At 47.3% G+C, this 23,982-nt stretch overlaps 1 protein-coding gene and 1 long non-coding RNA gene across 2 annotated transcripts; one reads left to right on the forward strand and one right to left on the reverse strand.

Moving 5' to 3' along the window:
- The first annotated feature begins 6,078 nt into the window (after nt 1-6,078).
- Nucleotides 6,079-22,254, forward strand: LOC308585723 (solute carrier family 2, facilitated glucose transporter member 5-like). The gene is made up of 12 exons (XM_081191747.1): nt 6,079-6,162; nt 7,071-7,166; nt 8,396-8,541; nt 9,689-9,813; nt 10,382-10,534; nt 11,936-12,061; nt 14,137-14,324; nt 15,539-15,649; nt 16,412-16,513; nt 18,473-18,548; nt 20,356-20,483; nt 22,021-22,254. Exons 1-12 carry the CDS (start codon nt 6,094-6,096, stop codon nt 22,237-22,239), a joined length of 1,539 nt encoding a protein of 512 aa, XP_081047873.1. The 5' UTR covers nt 6,079-6,093; the 3' UTR covers nt 22,240-22,254.
- LOC308585840 lies at nt 7,177-13,231 on the reverse strand. Its single transcript, XR_014007617.1, has 3 exons — nt 12,136-13,231; nt 7,794-8,007; nt 7,177-7,343 (listed from the first exon to the last, which is right to left on the reverse strand). It is a non-coding gene; the product is annotated as an uncharacterized lncRNA (long non-coding RNA).
- Nucleotides 22,255-23,982: the final 1,728 nt, after the last annotated feature.

The raw sequence follows: 23,982 nt of genomic DNA on the forward strand, positions 1-23,982 counted from the left end.
GGGGGGCGAGGAAGATAGGAAGCTTCTCCCAGTCCCACCAAGAGATGCCGGGGACTGAAACTTTAACCTTTTGCACGCAAAGCTGTGGCCAGAGCTGGCCCAGCCATTGGGCAGGGTGAGGCCATTGCCTCAGGGAACAGAAGCCCTACCAGGTAGCACCCCTATGGGCACCCTGCCTGCCCTTCCATCTTCGCTGTTGGCACTGATTTCAGGCAAGATCGTGTCCACTTGGGGCAAGAGCTCGCCTGAAATCACACAAGATCTTGTGGAGTGCGCAAGATCTCACACGATTTGGGGCGAGAGCTCTCCGCCCCCCCCCCCCCCGTCAGTGCAATCTTGCTTGAAATCAGCATTGGTGGCGGTGGCGCTTCTCTGTCGGTGGCGGAGGTGGCAGGGTACATGGAGGTGGCAGAGCAGGCAGGGGCAGCAGGGCAGGGTGGCAACCCATAGGAACCTAGGAAGCGGCCTTATCCTGAGTCTGGCTCAGTAAGAAGAGGCATTGTCCACACTCTCCAAGGTATAAGGCAGGGGTCCCGTCCCCCCCACCAATCCCTACCTGGAGATGCCAGGGATTGAACCTGGGACATACAAAGCTCTCCCACTCTTCTTCCGCAATGTTGTCCTAGCAGTTCGAAAGCACGTCAAAGTGCAAGTAGATAAATAGGTACCACTCTGGTGGGAGGGTAAATGGCGTTTCCGTGCGCTGCTCTGGTTCTCCAGAAGCAGCTTAGTCCTGCTGGCCACATGACCCGGAAGCTGTCTGCGGACAAACGCCGGCTCCCTTGGCCTATAGAGCGAGATGAGCGCACAACCCCAGAGTCGGTCACGACTGGACCTAATGGTCAGGGGTCCCTTTACCCTTTACCTATTATTACCTTTATAGCCCACCTTTCCTCCAATGAGCCCAAGGGCGTGCACACAATTCTACCTCTCTTCACAACAACCCCATGAGGTAGGTCAGGCTGAGAGATGGTGACTGACCCAAGGTCAGCTAGCAAGCTTCATGGTCAGTTGGGGGTTTGAACCCACATCTCCCAAGTTCTAGTCCAGCACTCTAACCATTACACCACCCTGGCTCTCTGGTCATCAGTCTCCAACTCTGCCTCCACCCCTACCTGTTCAGCCCCTTCCCCTTGCTGGTCAAGAGGGGCAGGGGAGAGAGTCAGCAGTTCTGCCCCCCCCCTTGTACCTGACACAGGGACCTTCCTCTGCCGTCCCTAGGTGCCAATCTTACAGCCCGTCACCTGCTCCTCCTTCTTCCTCCCATCTTGGGCTGCCAAACCAGGCCAGATTCCAGGGCCTGCCAAGGATATTTTGACACCTGAGGCAAACCACAAAATGGTGGGGGGCACCTCCCAAAGGGCAGAAGGGGTGAGGGAAGATCTAATATCAGGAACAAGGAAGAAATGACAATCTGTATCAAAAGCAAGGGTGGGAAGAGACGAGCAGTGCCTCCTATTTGCCAGGATGCCTCTGTAATAGTAATAATATGTAATAATAATTTATTTATACCCCGCCCTTCCTGGTTCAAAAACTGGGCTCAGGGCGGCTAACAACAAATTTAAAACACTTAATTGTAAAAGCAGCATAAAATACAGCATAAAAACATGAATAACAATAAAATTCAAAATTCAGAAATCAATTTAGGGGAAATAAGCATTAGATAATCCCCAAGTCTAGCTGGCTGAATTGGTCCTACTTGGGCCAGCGAGGAGGCCAGGGGAGAATTAGCTGTGGGGTCTCAGAGCAGCTGATCTTCATAAAAGGGGAGGGGGAGGGAAGAGAAGGGAAATAAAAGATCAGGCTGAATTCAAATTAAAGGCCAGGCGGAATAGCTCTGTCTTACAGGCCCAATGGAAGGAGGTTAAATCCTGAAGGGCCCTAGTCTCATGGGACAGAGCATTCCACCAGGTCGGAGCCATCACTGAAAAGTCCCTGGCCCTGGTGGAGGATAGTCTGACTTCCTTAGGGCCCGGGACCTCTAAACTATGGTTATTCATGGACCTTAGGTCCTCTGTGGGGCATACCAGGAGAGGTGGTCCCGTAAAGAGAGGTGGCATTGGGGGGTTGCTGGCTTCCAAGGAGCATGCTGGGGCTGTTGCTCTCACCATGGCAGGGGCAGCAGCCAATGCATTCGCTGGAGGCCGAATCTGCTGTCCCTATGAATGCTGCCTCCTAAGGCAGTTGCCTCAACTTGCCTCATGGTTGGGCCGGCCTTGCCAAATCCTTACAGGACTGAGGGGCCCACAACAGTAAGCTTTGTCATTTACACAATTTCCCAGTTCCCACCCACCCAATCTACTGTAGTTGGAAGATTTTTGTTTTTCCAGAATTGGGCCTTGCATCATCATCATCTTGTCCCAATCAGCACACAACTGAGCATTTCTGTATTAGGGGCTCTTAGCTTCTTGTTTGCAATGTTTTGAGATTTCCTGTGACTGCATCCGGGAGAACTGCCTAAAAAAAACGTGTCTGTCGGGGGAAATTTGCCCCAAACCCCTGATGAATCTTTGTGAGGACTTTAAAAATCAGAAACCGGTTTAATCCCCACAACAACCCTGTGAGGTAGGTTAGGCTGGTCCAAGGTCAAGAGCAGGGGATCCGAACCCAGGTCACCTATGTCCTAGTCCAGGGGTCTGCAACCCGCGGCTCCGGAGCCGCATGTGGCTCTTTTACACCTTTGCTGTGGCTCCGGGGCGGATACTAGCGAGGGGAGGAGGCGCATTGTGCGCCCCGACACTCCCCACTGTGGCGGGCGCTGTGCTGGCTGTGGCGTCGCATGGGGGCGGTGCGTGTGTTAGTCATGCACCGTACCGACGTCACCTTCCCACCCGCTCGTTCGCCCGCTACATTGTAAGGGGCATGTACGCTGGCCACTGCATTGAAAGGGGGCATGTATGCTGGTCACTGTTTTGAAGGGGAGTGAAGAACACACACACACACAAAGGTAACTTGTTAATTTAACGTTTATTTCTATGAGGAGGAGTAATTCTGAGGGGTCAAACAAAGAAATAATAAAAAAGGGACAAAAAAGTTATTTTTATAATGACGAGTCTTGCAGCTCCCAGTTTTTTTTTCTTCAGAAATGGGTCCAAGTGGCTCTTTTTGTCTTAAAGGTTGCAGACCCCTGTCCTAGTCCAACTTCCCAACCACTACGCCATGCTGGCTCTTTCAGTGGGTCTACTCTGAGTAGGGCTCGGCTAGCGACAACCCAATAATAACAATATTGCATGTGGCTGAGTTAAGGCCGCCTGGCATGCTCACTGCTCGGCTGCTCAGCCATGATGGGATCCTGGTATACCTAATTCAATCACCTGGCCTTCCAACTGCCAACAGCTCCCCCAAATGGAATCTTTCAGCATCCTTCCTCTGATTGGCTCTTGCAATACTGCCTACCCTTTGATGTCTTTCAAGAGAAAACAGGGCGGGGCTGATTTCACCCCTCTACTTCCAAGGACAGAAAGCTGCGGTAAGTTTCTGTGCCTTGCATAGCTGTCAGCCTTCCCTTTTTGGGCGGGAAATTCCCTTATTCCAGCGCCGTTTCCCGCTGCTTCCTGCTGCTATCTTGGATTGTTAGATATCCCATAGACTGTCCCCGGGACAAGTGAGGCTGCTGATCCCTTATTTTCAAGGCTGCTGATCCCTTTTCAAAATTGAAAGTTGACAGCTATGGTGCCTTGAGGGGGTGGGTTGGCTCCCTACAGACAGACTTCACCGCTACCCACTTCTGGGACTGTTGACCCAATGGATTACCTTGGAAGACAACTGCTTCAGTTTTCCCTCCATCGTTTCTGACTTGGTTTAAATCTGGGAGTAGGAAACTTGTTGCCCCCCCCCCAGGTGTGGTTGGACCACGACTCCTACCCCTGCTTCCTGTTGGCCATGCTGGCTGGGCCTGATGGGAGTTGAAGTCCAAGAACAGATGGAGCCCATAGGCTCCCTATCCCTGCCTTAATCAGTTGTAATAAAAAGCCAGAACGCAGGCACTCATGCAGAGACTGAGCAGGAAGCCTCCTTGTCTGGGTGGTGCTCCCAGGAGTCTGCCTCTCTGTGTTCGTGATTTCTTTAAACATTCAGGAGACAAGTCACAGGCTTTCAGTATGTCCCTGCCATGAGCATTCACTACCACAAGATATAGCCCCTAGCTTTTTAGACCTTTTTTGTTTCCCTGGGACTAAAAATATTCAGTGAAAAGTGAGCTATAAACACCACTATTAAGTAAGCAAGTAAATACATTTTGCAGGAGGGGTTCCAGCACATAGCAGAAATTTAGGTTTGTGCAATTGAAGTGGATTAAAAGGCAATATCACCCCGGAGCAATAAACACATTTTTGAAAAGAAAAAAGACTTTTTGCAGTTTGGAAAATGACGTGGAAATGCCTAGAAAAGTATAGAAGGAAGGAATGCCTGACAAGCAAATCAGGCTGAGTGCTGAGCTCACCATCATATCACCATCACCCTGCGAACAATGTGGTATAGTGGTTAGAGTGTCGGACTAAGACCCAGATGGCCAGGATTCAAATGCCTACTCGGCTGTGAAGCTCACTAGGTGACCTTGGGCTGGTCACTGTCCTCTCAGCCTAACCTGCCTCCCAGGGCTGTCATGGGGAGGTGGAGACACATATATGTCACTTTGAGCTTCTTGGAGATAAAGGTGGGATGTAGACTGGATAACTTATTTAAAAAATAATAAGTGAGGAGGGTGGTGAAATTAAGTTTAAAAAGTTTGAAGAACTGTCAAGTATGTTAATAAACTGGTTGCAATATTATCATCTAAATGAATTGTTTAAAACAGATAAAAAGTTAGGTTTTGGGAACCAATCATTCCAGTTGGAGAGAGACCTGCTAGATATTAGTAATATTAAGGTAATTTCAGAAACGTATAAGATATGCAAACAAAAGATGAGCAAGTGAAATCTTCTATGATACACTGGGCAATGGATAGCGAAAATGTATAAATCTGAATCGAATATTTGCTGGAAGTGCAAAGAAAAAGAAGGTACCTTTTTCCATATGTAGTGGGAAATGATATACAATGAGCTGAAAAAAATGTTTAAGGTAACTTTTTATAAGAAACCAGAGGCTTTTCTTTTAGAGATTAGAGATACCTAAACAATATAAAAACTTGTTTATATATGTGACCACAGCTGCTCGTATGATATTTGTCCAAAGATGGAAAGAAGACAACGTCCCAACCAAAGAAGAATGGCAGCAAAAAACTATTGGAATATGTAGAAATGGCGAAACTCACCGGAAGAATAAGAAATCAATACGACAGTGTCTTTGATTTAGAGTGGAAAACGTTTATTGAATATTTTATAAACTATTGCAAACAGATACACTCATTAGCAGGTTTAACGTAAAGACGTGCAGCGTGATAAAACTAATTTCGAATATATGGGTCAACTAATAATTAGGCTTAAACTGGGAGTTGCAATAAAGATACTATAAATATAAGAAATCGCAGAAAGGGAGGAGGGAGGCAGAAATTGGGTTTTGAAATTTGATGTAAAACTATATCTTTTTTGTTTGATGGAAACTGCAAAATGATACACACGCGCGCACACACAAATATATATAGGAGAAAGGTGGTATATAAATGCAATTTAAAAAATCGATAAATCAAAGTGAACTCTCAGCAAAGACTGGTGATACATTTAAAGGGGACTGTAGCTTGTAAAGGGTTCAGGGAACTGTAGGTCCATAAGGGGCAAACTATAGTTCCCATTATCCTTTGGCGTAAGCCATAGGGTTTAAATGTGTGGTGTGTACATAGCCATAATCAAACCTCTGCAAAAACAAATCAGGAGGGATGCCCAATAAACAGGCTGTCAGGAGGAGCTGTCCATGGACCATTTAGTCAGGCATGGGCAAACTCCGACCCTCCAGATGTTTTGGAACTACAATTCCCATCATCCCTAGCTAACAGGACCAGTGGTCAGGGATGATGGGAACTGTAGTCTCAAAACATCTGGAGGGCCGGAGTTTGCCTATGCCAGGTTTAGCTATTCTTATGTTCTTAAAGAAGTTGCAAGAGATAATAACCGCCTGACAAAATGTCCCTCTTCTTCCCCCCACAGCTGAGACTCAATTATGGAAACTACCGGAAGAAGCACTGATAGCAAGGCAGTGCCAGAACCAAAGCCCATAGTCCGCAAATGGGTGAGTTTGGACATGGCCAACCCCCTGCAATGCAGGAATATGCAGCTGTCCCACATGGGGATTGAACTTGCAACCTTGGCATTATTCCCACCATGCTCTAACCGTCCAATTTGACCTAAGAGGCCATTTTAAAAATTCAACCCTCCCACATCAAACAAGTGACATCACACAACCAGAATACTGGGGAGCGTTCTGCTTTTGGACTCAGGTCCTGCTACGTTCTTTTATAAATGGGGCTGCCAGCTCCCAGAAGCCTTTAGTCCAGCAATAGGGGGATCTGTGGGCCTTCTAGATACTGCTGGACCGCAGCTCCCACTAGCCCTGACTACTGACCATGCTGGCTTGGGGCTGATGGGAAATGGAGTCCAGCAATACCTGGAGGGCCACAGGTTATATCACCTTGCACCATAAACACTCCTCCTATGAGCAGAACTCTGCCCACACTGCCTTAAGATCCAAGCCATTTGTCTTTCATTAACTATGTCCTATGCATTGATGGGGACACGGGTGGCGCTGTGGGTTAAACCACAGAGCCTAGGGCTTGCCGATCAGAAGGTTGGCGGTTTGAATCCCCGTGACGGGGTGAGCTCCCGTTGCTCGGTCCCTGCTCCTGCCAACCTAGCAGTTCGAAAGCACATCAAAGTGCAAGTAGATAAATAGGTACCACTCTGGCGGGAAGGTAAACTGTGTTTTCATGCGCTGCTCTGGTTCGCCAGAAGCGGCTTAGTCATGCTGGCCACATGACCCGGAAGCTGTACGCCGGCTCCCTCGGCCAATAAAGCGAGATGAGCGCCGCAACCCCAGAGTCGGTCACAACTGGACCTAACGGTCAGGGGTCCTTTTACCTTATGCATTGATGAACGCTTTGCCTGACAGATGCTCTTATCTGCTGCTTTGATTTCCTGCAGGAGGTGACAAATTCGCTTCTCCGAACAGTGCTGGTCACCAGCTTGGGATCTATCCAATATGGTTACAACCTCTGGATGGTCTATTCCCCAGTGCTGGTAAGATGACCCTGCAGTACAGGCGGTTTCTTACAACAGGGGCTTCTGACTAAGCTTCTGGGAGTCAGCGAGTCATGGAACAGTAGAGTAGGAAGAGACCCCCAACAGTCATCTAGTTGAGCCCCCTGCAATCCAGGAATCACAGCTAAAGTCATCAGAGATATTTTCAGGTTGTATCTAGGGGTGGAGAGAAATCTGAAATAGTTTGTGTTTTAAGGGCACATCTACATAGAACGCACATTCCAAAACAAGTTGCCAACTGGAACACCTGTCAAAATTCTTCTCAGAATTTTGTGGTGCAATGCTTCAGCTAGTGTACAGTGGTACCTCGGGTTACATACGCTTCAGGTTACAGGCTCTGCTAACCCATAAATACAGTAGTACCTCGGGTTAAGAACTTTGCTTCAGGATGAGAACAGAAATCGTGCGGCGGTGGCACAGCAGCAGCAGGAGGAGGCCCCATTAGCTAAAGTGGTGCTTCAGGTTAAGAACAGTTTCAGGTTAAGAACGGACCTCCAGAACGAATTAAGTTCTTAACCTGAGGTACCACTGTGTACAAAAAATAAAATGTGTATATTAGTGCAGATAAATGCATATGTATTAGTTAAAATAAGATAGGCTTCTCACCAAGTTTTACTCAGCGTAGAGCCATAGGGGTCTCCTAACAACTCTCAGCATCCTTAACAAATAAATCATTTGGTGATGATGGAGCCTTGGTCTCTTGCAGCAAAAACTCAAAAGAGTCTAGTGGGACTTTAAAACAGGTGTGGAAGATCTTTCTTCAGCCAAGGCTCACATTCCCTTCTGAGCAACCATTAGTAGATGCCGTTGGTGGAAAAGGCTGGAGGAAGAACCGTTTACAGAAAGAAGAAAACAATGAAATGCTTAGGGTTTTATTTTACAAAGTTGAAATCAACTATTTAAAACCTTTTTAAAAAATTAAAATCAACGGTAAGCCGAAAACCGGATTCAAACAGACACCAACGCTCTATGTGTCTGTATAGGCTTTCTCAAAAGAAAACGTTTTTAGCAGTCGCCGAAAAGAATACAGTGAAGGCGCCTGCTTGATATCAAGAGGCAGGGAGTTCCAAAGTGCAAATGCTGCCACTCTAATAGAGAGAAGTTCTACATATGAGTATTATGTGGCACCTGCAAGGGTGCCAGTTCCTTCTGATTAGGATGTGTTGTGGATACACTAACCCTGCCCATGATATGATTTCCTCTCTTAGCTCATGGAAGACATGGGTCATGCTGCGAAGAATCCAGGAGAGCAGCAGTATCTGCACTTCATGCTAGGCCTTGCCATCAGTTTGTTCCCTATTGGAGGCCTTACTGGAGCACTCATCGCAGGAGTCATGGTGGATGAATATGGAAGGTATATATAGATGACCTGGTGATTAGTGAACTTCCAGTCCTAACTTTGGACGTGGGGCAGGTGGGCAGGGGAGGGGGGCTTCTGCTGAGCCCTGTCTCCCCAGCTGAGGCTCAATTTAACTTCTGGCTGAGGAGGTTCACCCTGTAAAAAGGCATCCCACATTTTAACAAAAGATATTCAGCCAGCCGAAGTAATGCTATCGTTTGGGTGGCATTCGACAAAGCAGACCCATTCAAATGAATGAGCCAGCCTGAGCGAGCCCCTCCTGATTTCACTGGGTCATCTCTGAGCAAAACTCAGCCAATGACTGCCCTTAGATTTTAATCAGAAATGCAAGGAATCTTGCAAAAGACAGATTGCCATTGAGATGGCTGGTGTGGATCAGACACCGCATCAAAGGAAAGGAAAGAAGTCTCCAGCCTCTGCTTAATGGTTTCCCTTGTTCTGTGGACTTTCTCCATGCTAATAGGGCTGCGTACATACCATGTATTCGAAGCACAAAGCTTTCCCCAAAGAAACCCAAAGACTGCAGTGTACCTTTCACAGTGCTACACTTCCTGGCACCCTTAACAAGCTACCATTCCCAGGATTCTTTGGATTACAGGAACCACTGTTTAGAAAGTGCCCAAGTTTTTATTTTGATTTTCCTATTCCCTCCATATCCCTTTTCCTTCCGTGACTTTTGTTGTTGTTGTGGGAGGGGTCTTTTTAGATTGTAAGCCTGCAGATAGGGACTGGCTGCCTTGCTTTGGTTTTACTAAGCCTCCCTGGGATCCCTTTTGGTATAAAATTAAGCTAAACATATGACCAGAATTAAAAAAGTCTTGAAAATAAGTAGCCGGGTTGCCAGGTTATACGGCTTTATGATCCCAACTACGGTCATTCCCCTTCCCTCTCTGGTCCTGCACCCACCATGTCCTTGGGTGATTCTTCTGGGATGAACAAGTGACACAGGTGTATCTTTAGACTGAGCCGGGATTAGAGATTTAACGCTGGCAAAGCCAGAAAACAGCCCGCTGAGACCCATGACCTCCCAAACTGCTCCTCCTGGCAGATCTTGCTTCCCCCAAAGGATGCGGGGAACTCTTCCAATCATTCCACATGTTCCTTGGCCCAGTCATTCCCTTCCTTTCCCCACTCTTTCCAGGAAAGGGGCCTTGCTGATCAATTGCTTCTGCTCCATGGTGTCCTCTATGTTTATGGTTTGCGCCACTGTGGTGCAAGCCTTCCTGTTTACGATGCTTTCACGCTTCATCGTTGGAATAACCATAGGTGAGTTGGGCTACTTCCTGATTTAGTGAGGGTATGGGGTTAAGAGAAAATTCCCTGTTCTGAAATCTGAGTTGGGAAGGAACCAGTGCTTGCAATTCAAAGACATCTCAAAAGAAGAACCTCCCCCCAACCACCACCTCCATATACTGCTTTGGGGAGCCTCCAGCCCATGGGCCAAACCTGGCCCACCAGCAGGGATGTAGCTGACAATAATGATAGCAATTATAAATATTTTTTAAAAGACCGTTTAGAAAGAGCAACAGCACACACATCGGCCAGATTTGGATCCAAGACAGATACCAGCTGCTGAAATAGCAGGTGCCAAAAAGGCAATAGAGAAGGCGCCTGCCTGATACGCAGTGGGAGGGAGTTCCAGAGGCTGCGTGCCGCCAAACTAAAGGCCTGATTCTGGCCATCATGTGGAATGGACCTCCTGGTAGGATGGCATCTGCAGGATGCCCTCTCTTGCAGAACACAATGACTAGTTGGGTAAGTGGGAGATGTTTGTATGCTTCTATGGCTGTCACATGCCTACTGTGAATAATGCCTTGATTTATCCCCTAACCAGGCATCTTCTACATCGTGGTCCCATTGTACCTCATAGAGATCTCCCCACCGAACATGAGGGGAGCCATTGGCATGCTGCCTCATTTCTTTCTAGCTGTAGGTGTCCTCCTGGCTCAGATACTCTCTTTTCCTGAAATGCTGGGGAACGAAGAAGGTAAATCAGAGAGGAGCACCTCTTAGCCCAAAGGTCATGGTAGAATTGTAGAGATGGAAGGTATTGCCAGGGGTCATTTAGTCCAACATGCTGCAATGCTGGAAAGAGTCCCCAACAGATGACTCAACTCCCAATGAAGAAGAGCTTGCCACCTTCTGAGCGAGACAGTTCCACGACCCCTCCAGTTCCATGTGGTGCTCACAAGCACCAGTGAACCCCCGCCAGTACCACCTGTGGTGCCCACAAAAAGTCTTACATGTGCCCACTTGGATCCCAGGATCGGACAGCCAGCGACCCATCAGTTCTGAACAGAGGAGAAGTACAGTGGTAGCTTGGTTCTCAAACTTAATCTATTCCGGAAGTGCGTTCCAAAACCAAAGCGTTCCAAAACCAAGGCGTGCTTTCCCATAGAAAGTAATGCAAAACGAATTGATCCGTTCCAGACTTTTAAAAACAACTCCTAAAACAGCAATTTAACATGAATTTTACTAACGAGACCATTGCTCCATAAAATGAAAGCAATAAACAATGTACTGCAGGCACACAATCAATCAGTAGCTGAACTGGGTTCCACACAGTCACAAAAACAAAAAAAGAGCCACAAAAACGCAAAATAAATAGCAAAAACAAACAGACCTCAGAGTACCACTCAAAACGGAAGTATGGCACTGAAACCAATGTAACACTTAAAGCAGAGGACATTCGGCTTCCGAAAAAAGTTCGCAAACTGGAACACTTACTTCCGGGTTTGCAGTGTTTGGGTTCTAAGTTGTTTTGAGTACCAAGGCGTTTGAGAACCAAGGTACCACTGTACAGAGACCTTCTCTCTGTGAGCAAGCATAGCGATGGCTGATATAGGTGCCTCCCCCTGCCTGTTGATGTGGGGCACACCCATGGTTATGTCTCTTTTCTTTGCTTTTCCCCCCTTTTAAACGTGGCCACCATAACGCCATGCTTCCACAGCAGCCATTTCCCCACATCCCCACGGCAGCCATTTTGTATTATACCCCCATGGCAGCCATTTTGTGTCATGCCACACTTTCCCTCATGGCAGCCAATGGCTAGCACCGACGGCACTTCCCCAAAGGTGCCCACTGACCCAGGAAGGCCATTGATTCCCTCCCTTAGCGTTGGGCAATTCTGTTGTGCCATCTGAGCTGATACTTTTCAAGAGCCAGGGTGGCATGGTAGTTCGAGTGCCGGGCTAGGACCTGGGAGGCCAGGGTTCAAATCCTGGCTCAGACATTGGGCCATTCCCAGTCTCTCAGCCTAACCTCCCTCACAGGGTTGTTGTGAGGATAAGATGGAGAGGAAGAGAACCACGTTCGCCACCTTGAACTCCTTCGAGGAAAGGTGGGGTGTAAATGTAATAAATAAAATTAATTGCTCCTTCTTGCGCAGATTGGCCAATACTGACAAGTGTCCCTGGAATACTGGCATTATTTCAGACCATTGTCGTTCCTTCCTTCCCCGAAAGCCCCAGGTATCTACTGATTCAGAAAAATGATGAAGAAAAGGCCATGCTAGGTAACCACATACATGAACCACTTACATATTGGAGGGTGAGGGATAATAACATTCAAAGTCTTATTAGTGTTTACCTGAGGAGACAATCTGAGAATACAACTGATAGCGCCTAGTGCTTTTTCTGGATGAAACATGGTGTTGTATGTTTGGTGGGGTGAGTCTGGATGGCCTCTTAGGCAACACCCCAAATCTGTCATTCTTGGTTCTCAGAGAGAGAACAGCTGAAATCATTATACTGAATCATACCATTGGTCCATCTAGCTCAGTATTGCTTACACGGACTGGCAGCAGCTCTCTGGGGTTTCAGGCAGGGATCTCACCTAACCCTTCCCGGCGAGCCTTTTCAGTGGTGGCTCCCCTCTTGTGGAGGGCTCCAGTTTCTTCTTTCGAGGTGACCTCAGTTGTGTTTGTGGGATGTAATCCACTGGTGCAGTCAAATGCAACATTCCTTGTTTCCCTAGAGTGGGCACAGGCAGGGGACATCCAGTGTAACTTCCTGTTCCACTGGTCTGGAGCATCCTCCCCCTCCATGTGACCTGGGAGATGGGCGTGGCTCTGGCTGACTCCATAAAAGAGCCGAGTCGTGCAGCTATTTTCTCAGTCTTAATTACTTGCTTCACTTGCTCTCTTGCTTGCTGCTCTCCTGCAGCCATTTTGTTCTCTTATTAATGCACCGTATTTTTCCGTCTATAAGACACCCCCATGTATAAGACACCCCCATGTATTTTGGGGGACTCTGATTTAAGAAAATGGGAACGATCTATCCGTGTATAAGACGCCCCCAAATTTTGGACATTATTTTTTAGGGAAGAAACCTAGTTTTATACACGGAAAAATACGGTAATTTTTGCTCTCTACTGTCACTCAGCCAGCTCTGAACAACAACAAGCAACATGTTGGCTAATAATATACTGACAATATTTTTTATAACACTATAAACAGAAGACATATAATATGTGCATGGAGTCACAAACTAATAAGAATCGGATAAATTTTCCATAACCAGGAATGGTAGGATTGGTAAGTCACTGTCAAGGATCACTGAAATAGAGGCAGAATGCCTTTCCACAGTCAATATCCTATCCAAAATATAGTTGGAAGTGAGTTGGAGCATGGTGGTGCTACGGGCACAACACTACAAACGTGAGGTGATGGGTGCGCCAAATGTCACAATAGGGTGCAGCAGACAACAGTTCTTTGAGGATAATGAACTGTTTCAATGATGGATCTTCACCAGCAAATTAATAATCCCCAAAGGTACATCAAATGGCCATGGATCAGCTATCACTCAAAAGTAAGCTCTCAGCCAGCAGCACATGAGTTCAGTCTTCATATGAGATGAACTCACAGTTTGTTGGGTAACCGCCTTTCTGGGATCAAATTGTGAACTGAAATGTGAGTAAACTTTTTGTTACTTTACTCAGAAAGACTCTGGTGTCTTTATTCTTTTAAGCGGGAATAAACTTAACTAAGAGATTCAAAAGAATCTGCAAACTAGCTTTCAGCTATATTGAGGGGAATTTGCTCTCCAAACCACTTCACTAGCCTGAGTGAAGGAAGGATAATACTTACTCAATATATCCTTTCCTACTATCTTTAACATTCCTACAGTGTTTTATGTGGAGCTCCATTGAATGTAGCAGAACACCCATCAATTGATTGATTGATTGATTGATTGATTGACAGGTAACAGAACTAGAACACCATTCTCTTGAAACGGAGGCAGCTTATGTTTGCAGTGCTCCCAAACGCTGAGCTTTGGCGCATGCAGAACAGCTCCTCCTTGGTGTCTTTCTCCAGAGTGACCCTAGGAGCCAGTCCTCAGTGGCCGACTCACCTGTCTTCACTTAGATTGGCTCCAAGCATCACAACGGGTGAGGCGGAACATCTTCTCAGTGGCCAGAAAGCTGGCTGGGTGTCTCTGGGATGCTGGAGACCGAGAACCCACTGCAGAATTTGTAACTGGTCTTTCCCCCCCTCCACTACACCTCTTGTGTTTGGTACTGCAAGAAACTCTCCCCACCAGCCTCCGTCCCCTGCTATTCAAAGGCTTTTCCATTGCTGCTTCTTTCCAGCCTTGCAGAAGCTGAGGCACAATGAGGATGTGCAGGAGGAGATAGAAGAACTGCAGCAGGAGAAGATGGCTGAGAAGACGGAGAAGAGCATGAACTCACTTATGCTGCTGTGCTTCCCAAGCCTGCGGTGGCAAGTCATCTCAGTCATTATCTTGATGTGTGGCCAACAGCTCTCTGGAGTCAACGCAGTAAGGAAGGCAATATCCACAAGCGGTTAGAACAAGGGAGGGGAAGTGGGACCTTGGGTCATCCAGGTGTGGCTGGACTACAGCTCCCATCAACCCCAGCAAGGACGGCCAATGGCTGCGGGTGTTGAGAGTTGGCATTCCAGGGCACTTCCAAGGAAGCTGAGAGTTGGAAGATTCAGGACGGAGGAAAGGAAGGACTTCTTCATAGTTAAACTATGGAACTATGGCCCCACACAGGAGGCCGCGATGGCCACCAGCTCGGGCGGCTTTAAAGGAGGATTGGGCAAATTCGTGGCACAGGCAGCACCACATTTAGGGTCACAAGCAGTATGGGCGGAGCTTGTTTTGCATCCAAGCTCCGTCAGCCTTTTGGGGGCCCAGCAGTGGCGCAGTGTGGGTTGTCAGCACCCGGGGCAAGGCAAGTAATTTGCGCCCCCTAACCCGTGGATTTGCGCCCCCTAACCCGTGGATTTGCGCCCCCTAACCCTAACCCCCAGATGTTGCGCCCGGTGCAGCCGGCCCCCCCTGCACCCACCACGCTACGCCACTGGGGCCCAGTGCCCATGTTTGGAATGTTGAGGGGAGTGCCGTGGGCACCAGTCACAAAATGGCTGCTGGGCAGGGAGGAGACATGAAACAAAATGGCTGCCACATCCAAAAGAGCAGAAAAGGGGGCATCACCCCCAGATGGTGTGCGGATGCTGTTACAACAGCTGCCCCACCAACGGAAGCGGGGAGGAAGGCACCTACATCAGCAACTCTCTCTGAGACAGAAGCTCTTTGATGCTTGTGCTTGGCTTGTGGGTTTCCTGTAGGCATCTGGGTGGCCACTGTGGGAACAGGGGTGTTTTTATGAGCACAAAGAGCAAACAATCTCAAGCAGATTGTAGATTTCTGAGAAGATATTTACCAAGAGCGTTCACAGGCACCACTGAGGGCACGACTGCAGTGACCTTTGATTCCCATATAGCCAGAGATTCAGAGGATTGCCTGCCTATGTTTGTTGGCAACTGCAAACAGTTCTTGTCTGTGCAGAAGAAATGTGAAGAGCTGGATTTAAGGCTGGAAAAGAAACAAATTTTCCCATCCCTAGTTTGGAGTTGGAGAGAAAGGATCTTAGGCTTCATTTTGTAGACAGTGCCTCAAACCCTGAGTCAGCCACAGGACCATCGCCCAGTAAGCTAAAAGTCTCAGTTGTTTTGGTCTCATTTCAGGTATACTTTTATACAGAGAGAATCTACCTGTCTACAGGAACTGACCTAAATAATATCCCATACATCCGTTTAGCATCAAGCGTTGCCATCATCATTTCAGTCTTTGTTGGGGTAAGCCTGCCTTACTTTCGCCTTTTTTTCTGCCCCTTAAGGTCTCAAAGCTCAGTCTGCTCCAAAGGATGTTCCTGCGCTGCAAACTTTAGCAGCAGTTTTGTGCCAGCACTTAGGAATACAGTGTACATACGCTTCAGGTTACAGACTCCGCTAACCCAGAAATAGTGCTTCAGGTTAAGAACTTTGCTTCAGGATGAGAACAGAAATTGTGCTCCGGTGGCACAGCAGCAGCAGGAGGCCCCATTAGCTAAAGTGGTGCTTCAGGAACGAATTAAGTACTTAACCCGAGGTACCACTGCACAGGAAGGCACCTTATACCAAGTCAGATACTTTGTGCATCTAACTCTGTATTGTCCACAATGACTGGCAGCAGCTCTCCAGGCTTTCAGCCTTTCCTGGCCTACCTGGCCTGAGCCTTGGAGGGAGGGGCTCACAGCATTGACACTCCAACAGATCTTGCCTCCTCGTGAGGTTCCCGGGGAGATAACCAAGGCTAGTATAGAGCAGTATGTTCTTCTGTATGTCCAGCTTCCAGCACCAGCCAAAGGTCATACATACTCTCACTACACACAGCCCCACTTGGCTCCCTGTTCTCTATCAAGGTGAGGTGGTAAAAGACCCACCCGTTTGTTTCTGAGCCCTTTCTCTCACCCCCATTTTCAACTTACTAAGAACCCTGCAAGGTTGGTTAAGCTGAGACTGAGTGCTGCGTCCTTCCTTTTTCACATGCTTTCTTTCCCTTGCTGTTACATTCTCTAGATACTTTACATTGACTCAATGGGGCGAAAGTTCCTGCTGCTCCTTGGTTTTGGCATGTGCACCATCCTCTGCATCGTATTAACCATGAACCTTGAACTTCAGGTTGGTTGGTTGGTTTTTTCCGAACTCTTCAAGCACCGATGTCCTCGAAAGCCAAGCGTTACTCCGTCGATTGCTCCTTGGCTATGTGCACGCTAGCAACTGAAAGAGCATCACTCCTTTTGATGGCTCTTTCGCTGTGTACGCATTAATACTTTGAAATGCAGCAACGTCGCTTCTCTTCTGCTGCGTTTCAAGTTGTGTTTTCACATTGCTGTGCACACCAGAGAGGAGGCACCTGGTGCATATTGCATGTTGGGTTTCCCCACCTCTGCAATCCACCTGCCCCCAGACAGATGAAGCTGTCAACTGCATATTTCTTTCACAAAATTTATATACCACTTGTTCATTAAATTAAAAAAGCCCTCAGAGTTTCACCATAGGAATAAAACAATGAAATTATTTCAACAGTTTATAACCACTACAGTCGTACCTTGAATCCCGGACACCCTGGAACTTGAACGTTTTGGCTCCTGAATGCCACAAACCTGGAAGTGAGTGTTCCGGAAGTGAGTGTTCTTTTGGAACCTGAACGTCTGATGGGGCTTCCACGGCTTCTGATTGACTGCAGGAGATTCCTGCAGCAAATCAGAAGCTGCAATTTGGTTTTCGACTTCCAAGGTACAACTGTATCTTGAAACCTTTATTAAAAAAATTAAAACATGTGCTGGCATTCTACATGTCACCTAAACTGTTGAGCTAAGTCTGGGACCTTTTGCAGACCAAAAACTGCATGCCAGTGGTGGGTGGGGCTAGAAGCAAAAGTAGGCTGAGCAATGAACTCACATCATTTGCCTTTGCAGAATAGGCTGGTTTCTGCACACACCTTCCCAAACTCCTCTCTCGCCTCCGTCCAGGCATGCAAGAGGCATGATCAAAGTTTAAAGAGCACATTTCCAGCTGGGCAAAAACACACTGAAGGAGGGTGTGTGGAGCAAGGCTGATATGGCCTTGGAATAGGTCGCAGCTCTCTATAAATGAGTGTGAGTGATTGAGGCCTCGCATTAACATTGCTCCTATTTACACAGTTGATACGTGGGGACCATACCTTTATCAAAATGTCATATTTGGTTTGGATAATAATAATAATAATAATAATAATAATAATAATAATAATAATAATTATTATTATTATTATTATTTATTTATACCCCACCCATCTGGCTGAGTTTCCCCAGCCACTCTGGGCGGCTCCCAATCAAGTGTTAAAAACAGTACAGCATTAAATATTAAAAACTTCCCTGAACAGGGCTGCCTTAAGATGTCTTTTAAAGATAGGATAGCTGCTAATTTCCTTCACATCTGAAGGGAGGGTGTTCCATAGGGTGGGCGCCACTACCAAGAAGGCCCTCTGTCTGGTTCCCTGTAACCTCACTTTTCGCAATGAGGGAACCGCCAGAAGGCCCTCGGTGCTGGATCTCAGTGTCCAGGCTGAACGATGGGGTGGAGACATTCCTTCAGGTATACAGGACCATCAGGTATACAGGACCGAAGATTCTAACAACCCTTCTGTGCAGCACAAGGTGCTTAAAAAAGGACCAGATCTTTCCCTTGCTATCCCATCAGAGATGCTCCTCTGGCACTGGCACATTTTCAAGAAGGGGGCCAGGCCTCCCCCAAACCCTGCGGCAATCCTCAAGAGGACGCACCAGGACGAAGATGCTTGGCTGTACCGCGTCCTTTTGAGAATCGCCAGGGATGTGGCAGGGTGAAGCATGTTTGCAGGCCAAGTCAACCTGGCCAGGTTGGGAGGGGTGTCGTGCGTGTGACATCATGCACATGTGGTGGGCGCAACTCATTTTGGGCACAACTCAGTGCCGCTGTCCTCTGGATTCTTCCCAGTGGGAAGTGATCTCTCATGAGTAAACAGCGTCTGATTGACCAAGAACATCAGCGATTACATCAAAAGCGCTTTGCCCAAACCTAGCAAGCTTGACACGCTCTCACAACTCTCTCCAACAGGGAGATGCCTTGTGGCTGTCTTACGTCAATGCGCTCCTCATCAATATTTTCCTCATGGGACATGCCGTCGGACCTAGTAAGTGCTCAGGTGATACGCAGAGTTCCTTGGAGGAGGCGCAGGATGTGAAGAGCAAAAGGTTTCCAAGGATCGAGGGTGGTCAGGCCTTTATTTATCCTCAGCCCCTTCCACTACAGGGTGTCAGGAGCCAGAGTCAGGTGTAGATCAGCAATATAAAAAACACAGTGCCAGCAAAAACTCTGACAAAACAGCGCAGCCCTAATGATCCCAGCAACTCTTCCCTTTCCAGTGAGGTTAGGCTGACTCTCTCCTTGTCCTTCCACTGGCAGGTGAAGACTGTTTTATTCTGGCAGGCCTTTGGGAACTGACTGTTTTGTTGTTTTTAAGGAAAGGGTCGTAGTGTTTTTAGTGTTTTTATTATCTGCATTTTAACAGATTTTGGGCTTGTTTGTTTTTTCATTGTTTTAATCCCGTTACAGTTTAATGCAGAAGTCAGCAAACTTTTTCAGCAGGGGGCCGATCCACTGTCCCCCAGACCTAGTGGGGGGCCGGACTATATTTTGAAAAATATGTATGCACTAATTCCTATGCCCCACAAATAACCCAGAGATGCATTTTAAATAAAAGCACACATTCTACTCATGTAAAAACATGCTGATTCCCGGACCGTCCGCGGGCCAGATTTAGAAGGCGATTGGGCCGGATCCAGCCCCCGAGCCTTAGTTTGCCTACCCATGGTTTAACGTAATGGGATTAAATATGAGATTACAGTTTTGTAAGATCCCTTGAGTCCCAGGTTCTGTGGAAAGAGCAGGGTACAAAAGAATAATGAAAATAATAGTAGATGGGTTTCTAAGACTGAAGAACACTGATCTACTGGGCTTCGTAGTGAACCGCAGAAGTCCCACGATCCTGTTTTCTGTTGATGTTTGTTAATGGTATGTTCAGAAAATCTCCGAATAAAAGTAGTTTGTAGCACTTTACATGAAAAAACCATTTAAAAAATGGAATGCCATTTTGAGGCCAATGGTTTTATAGTATTAAAGACTGTTTGAAAGGTTTCTAATCTGCTTTTCAAGGGGGGAGACTTCACAAAGTGGTGTAGAAAATAAGCACCAAAGTATGGCCCAACTTTACAAGGGACGCGGGTGGCGCTGTGCGTTAAACCACAGAGCCTAGGACTTGCCAATCAGAAGGTTGGCGGTTCAAATCCCCGCAACGGGGTGAGCTCCCGTTGCTCGGTCCTTGCTCCTGCCAACCTAGCAGTTCGAAAGCATCTCAAAGTGCAAGTAGATAAATAGATAGCGCTCCGACGGGAAGGTAAATGGTGTTTCCGTGCGCTGCTCTGGTTCACCAGAAGCAGCTTAGTCATGTTGGCCACATGACCCGGAAAAACTGTCTGTGGATAAACATCGGCTCCCTCGGCCAATAAAGCGAGATGAGCGCTGCAACCCCAGAGTCGGTCACGACTGGACCTAATGGTCAGGGGTCCCTTTACCTTTATGGCCCAACTTTAAAACTTTTTAAAAATCTTCTTTGTGGTTAAAAAATATATAACAACCAATGGCCCCAACAAAATACCTCAATGCATGAGATGTGTGTGTGATTTTGTTGTTTTTGTTTTAACTCTTTACTTGCGTTTTTACCTTGTATTTCATCCTGTGAACCGCCCTGAAATCTTGTCATGAAGGGCAGTATATAAAGCCAATAAATAACGACAACAACGAGAAAATAAAATATATAAACAGTTAAGCAGTTACGAAACAGAGGCAAGATTAAACCACTTTAAAAATAGTTCTCTTTTTAAAAAATAAAAATAAAAAAATCTCCTCCCAACGAGCAGTGAACTCTTTTCTCTACACAGGTGCTCTTCCCAACCTGATAATAGCAGAGATTTTCCTTCAGTCCTCGCGGTCCTCAGCCTATGTGGTCGGGGGTTTTGTGCATTGGTTCCTAAACTTCTTCAGCATTGTGACCTTCCTCAATATCCAGGTGAGTGATTCTGGTGGTCCGTGGGTGTTCTGAACCTTCTACAGCGAAGGGCTGTAGCTCAGCAGTAGAGCATCTGCTTGGCATGCAGAAGGATGTTGAGGACCTAGGAAGCTGCCTTGTCCCTCACTAGTCCATCTAGCTAAGCACTGTCTACACTGACTACCAGAGGCTCTCTAGGGTTTCAGACAGGGAGTCTTTCTCAGTCCTACTTGGAGTCGTCGGGGGTTGAACTGAGCACCTTCTACATGCAAGGCAGATGCTCTGACACTGAGCTATGGTATTTCCTGTAAAAAAACAAAACAAAACCTAAGATTCTAGTCCTCCTAATTCTAGGTAAAGGGTTGAATACAAACATAAGAAGCTGCCTTATATCAAGCCAGTAGTGTCTACACGGACTGGCAGTGGCTCTCCAAGGTTTCAGAGAAGGGGCCGCTCCCAGTTTCCCCTGGACTTGCCAGGGATTGAATTTGCCCCAGCCATGGGCATAGCCGGGGGGGGGGAGCTCTCCTCCCCCCCCAAAAAAATCAAGTAATTAAATAAAAATACTTAAGTAAAAGTATAAATTGTAGAAAGATATTGGCAGATTTTTTTCCCGAGCACTTGGGGTCAAAAGAAAGGAATTTAAAACAACTGCTGCTGAGACATTTCATTCTAAATCTGCTAGACAGAGCCAGACAGAGGATGATGACAGGTAGGTGTTCTCCCTGCCCCCTAAATCCTGGCTATGCCTATGGCCATAGACCTTTCCCACCTTAGGTAGGATGGAGAAAGCACATTCCACGCCTACCCTCACCTGGTCCCAAAACTTCCCTTCTGGGGTGTTACTAGAGAGAGAGATGGAAACCAAGCCTTATGAGGAACAGTTGAAGGAGTTGGGTATGTTTAGCCTGGATAAGAGAAGACAGAGCACTGATAGAGAATTGTAGAGTTGGACTCAAGTGTCATCTGGTAGCTATCTTCAAATATCTGAAGGGCTGCCACATAGAATACAGAGCAAGCTCCCCCCCCCCCCCATTGCTCCAGAGGCCAGGGCCCAAACTAATGTATTCAAATGGCAAGAAAGAATATCCCAGGTAAACATCAGGCAGAACTGTCGACAGTGGAACCAACTATGTCAGAGGATTCTCTGGCTGTAAATTCTGCATTGTAGCAGGGGGTGGGACCAGAATACCCTTGCCAGGGGGTCCCTTCCAAACCTTCAATTCTATGATTCTATGAGATAACCCGGCCTTGAGTTCCTTGAAGGAAAAAAGCACTGGGGAAATATAATGTGCTAAATTAATAAGCTTATGCCTTCCTGTGGGTGGATCTACACACAGGGGGGAAAACCCCCACTATAGATAAGTCATAAAAATTAAATCTTTATAACAAAAGAAAAAAAAAACCTCTATGTAAAATCACATAGAAAAGTTTCCTGCTCTACAGCGCCATCTGGTGTTGCATGTTTATAATACATTTAAAACTCAGTTTTTTGACTCATGTTGCTGAGCCCTGTTTTTCTCTCTCTGTGTGTGTTGCTGCTCCTGTTCCTTTCCAGAAATACATCGGATTCTTCAGCTTCCTCATCTGCTGTCCGATATGTGCTGCCACCTTCTTTTTCATCTTAAAGATGATCCCAGAAACCACGCACCAGACTTTTCTGGAAATCAGGAAGCAACTGCCCATCTACGTGGCCCAAAGGCAGATCAACAAGATGGAGCGAATGCCAAGGAGAAACACCAGGCGGGCGTTGGGGGAGGGGCAAAACCCCGTGTAGAATTTGATTATAAACATTTATAATCGAGCCATGATCCCAAGGGAATCTCTACGGTTGTCCATCAGCTGTCTCAGCACCGTTGACACGCCAGTATTGAGGTTTTGCCTCGGTTAATTCATTGCCCACCCTCCACCCTAAAGTGTGGGCTCCAAACTTAGGTGGGGTCCGAGAAATAACACACCTCAAGGGTCAAAAGCCCAAGTAGAGAGGTGCGTCTTCCACATTTGATAGAAACTGCATAATGCCAGGCACATCGCTGTGGGGAGGGAATTCGACATCTTAGCGAATGACACAAAAAAGGGGGGTAGTGTGGGGTGGGTGGGAGGCCATGGCTCCGGGCACAGATTTCTGGGGGGACGTGAGGTGGGGCAGCCAGGTGCGTCCACAACAGGCTCCTTCATCAAGACCTGAGGAGCCATTGGGGGACAAGGCAAGGTGTACCCGGGGGTGGTAGCGGCGCCTCTTTCTTCTTGTGACCAGCGAAGGAACGCCCGCGTACCTCCTGAGACCCCTGGGCTGGCTGAGAGGAAGGGAGTGTGGGCCCTGCTGCTGCCGCCCACTGAAAAGAGGTGAGAGGCTCCACCTGGATGGGGAGGCTGAGAGGCAGGCGGGGAAAGAGGAGCAGTCATGTTCTCCAGTCAGACCATTGCGGCTCGGTCGCTCCAGTGGCGTTGGCGGTGAGGGCTGGGGTGGTACAGCAGGCTCTGTTCAGCCTCCATTAGGGCGGTTCATTAATTTTTTTTTTTTAAATGCCTGCTCCAAAGGTCTTATCTTACTACACTAGGGATTACCGTCTTTTTTTGCTCCATAAGACACACTCTTTCCCTCCTGAAAAGTAAGAAATGTGTGTGCAAGCGGGAGGCAGGGAGAAAAGCCCCCAAGAGCCGCGTCAGTCCCTTCTCCCTCCTCGTAGAAAAGCCCACAGGAGCCGCGCGCTCTTTAAAGGGTGTGCCGGCTTCTGCTGGCTTTTTTAGGACGTGGGTTTTTTTTAGGAGCTGCTGGCTTTTTTAGGAGCGTGTGTGCGGCTCTTGGGGGCTTTTCCCCCTGAGGAGGGAGAAGGGCAGCCCGTCAGTGGGATGGGATACAGGCTCTGCTCAGCGCTCCCTTTTAAAATATTTTTTTTCTTGCATTCCCCTTCTAAAAACTAGGTGCATCTAATGGTCAGGTGCGTCTTATGGAGCGAAAAATGCGGTATATAGCTATATCCGAAATTTCATGCATATCAGTTAATATCTTGACCCTCCTCCATGAAAACAGCTGTTTACTTGGCCGTTTTCCTATGTCATGAAGGCTGAAATTTCAATTCAGGGGAGCAGGGTCAAGATATTAACTGACATGCATGAAATTTCACATATAGCTATATAATCCCTAGTGTAGTAAGGTAAGACCTTTGAAGCAGGCATTTTTTTTAAAAAAAGTTTTTTATGAACCACCCTAGCCTCCGTGCCTCACCCTGGCATGCCCCCCTCATGCTCCCACGCACCTCGGCCTGCCTACACACACCTGGGCACCATCAACCCATGGTACGCCTCTGGACACAAAGAAGGCTGTCGCCCTACCTTACATGAGCAGCCAAGCCTTTAGCATATGCGCCGCCAGGGTGCAAAGATCTGCCCAGAGCCCCCAAATTTAGTTTAGCCCCCAAATTAACTTTGATTAGAAAGGAGGAAAAAGAAACAAACTTTTTTATGTGCTCATTTATTTACAATACGCTTATACTTCAGTATACAATACCACCACACT

Source organism: Podarcis bocagei (assembly GCF_964188305.1).
Source record: "Podarcis bocagei genome assembly, chromosome: 4".
In the NCBI taxonomy this organism is placed as follows: domain Eukaryota; kingdom Metazoa; phylum Chordata; class Lepidosauria; order Squamata; family Lacertidae; genus Podarcis; species Podarcis bocagei.

Bases quoted from the DNA above. Each gene is read 5' to 3' on its own strand.
- LOC308585723 (XM_081191747.1), top strand. From the start codon at position 6,094: ATGGAAACTACCGGAAGAAGCACTGATAGCAAGGCAGTGCCAGAACCA. The intron at 6,163-7,070 runs GTGAGTTTGGAC...GATTTCCTGCAG, and splicing joins AGCCCATAGTCCGCAAATGG to GAGGTGACAAATTCGCTTCT. The intron at 8,542-9,688 runs GTATATATAGAT...CACTCTTTCCAG, and splicing joins ATGGTGGATGAATATGGAAG to GAAAGGGGCCTTGCTGATCA.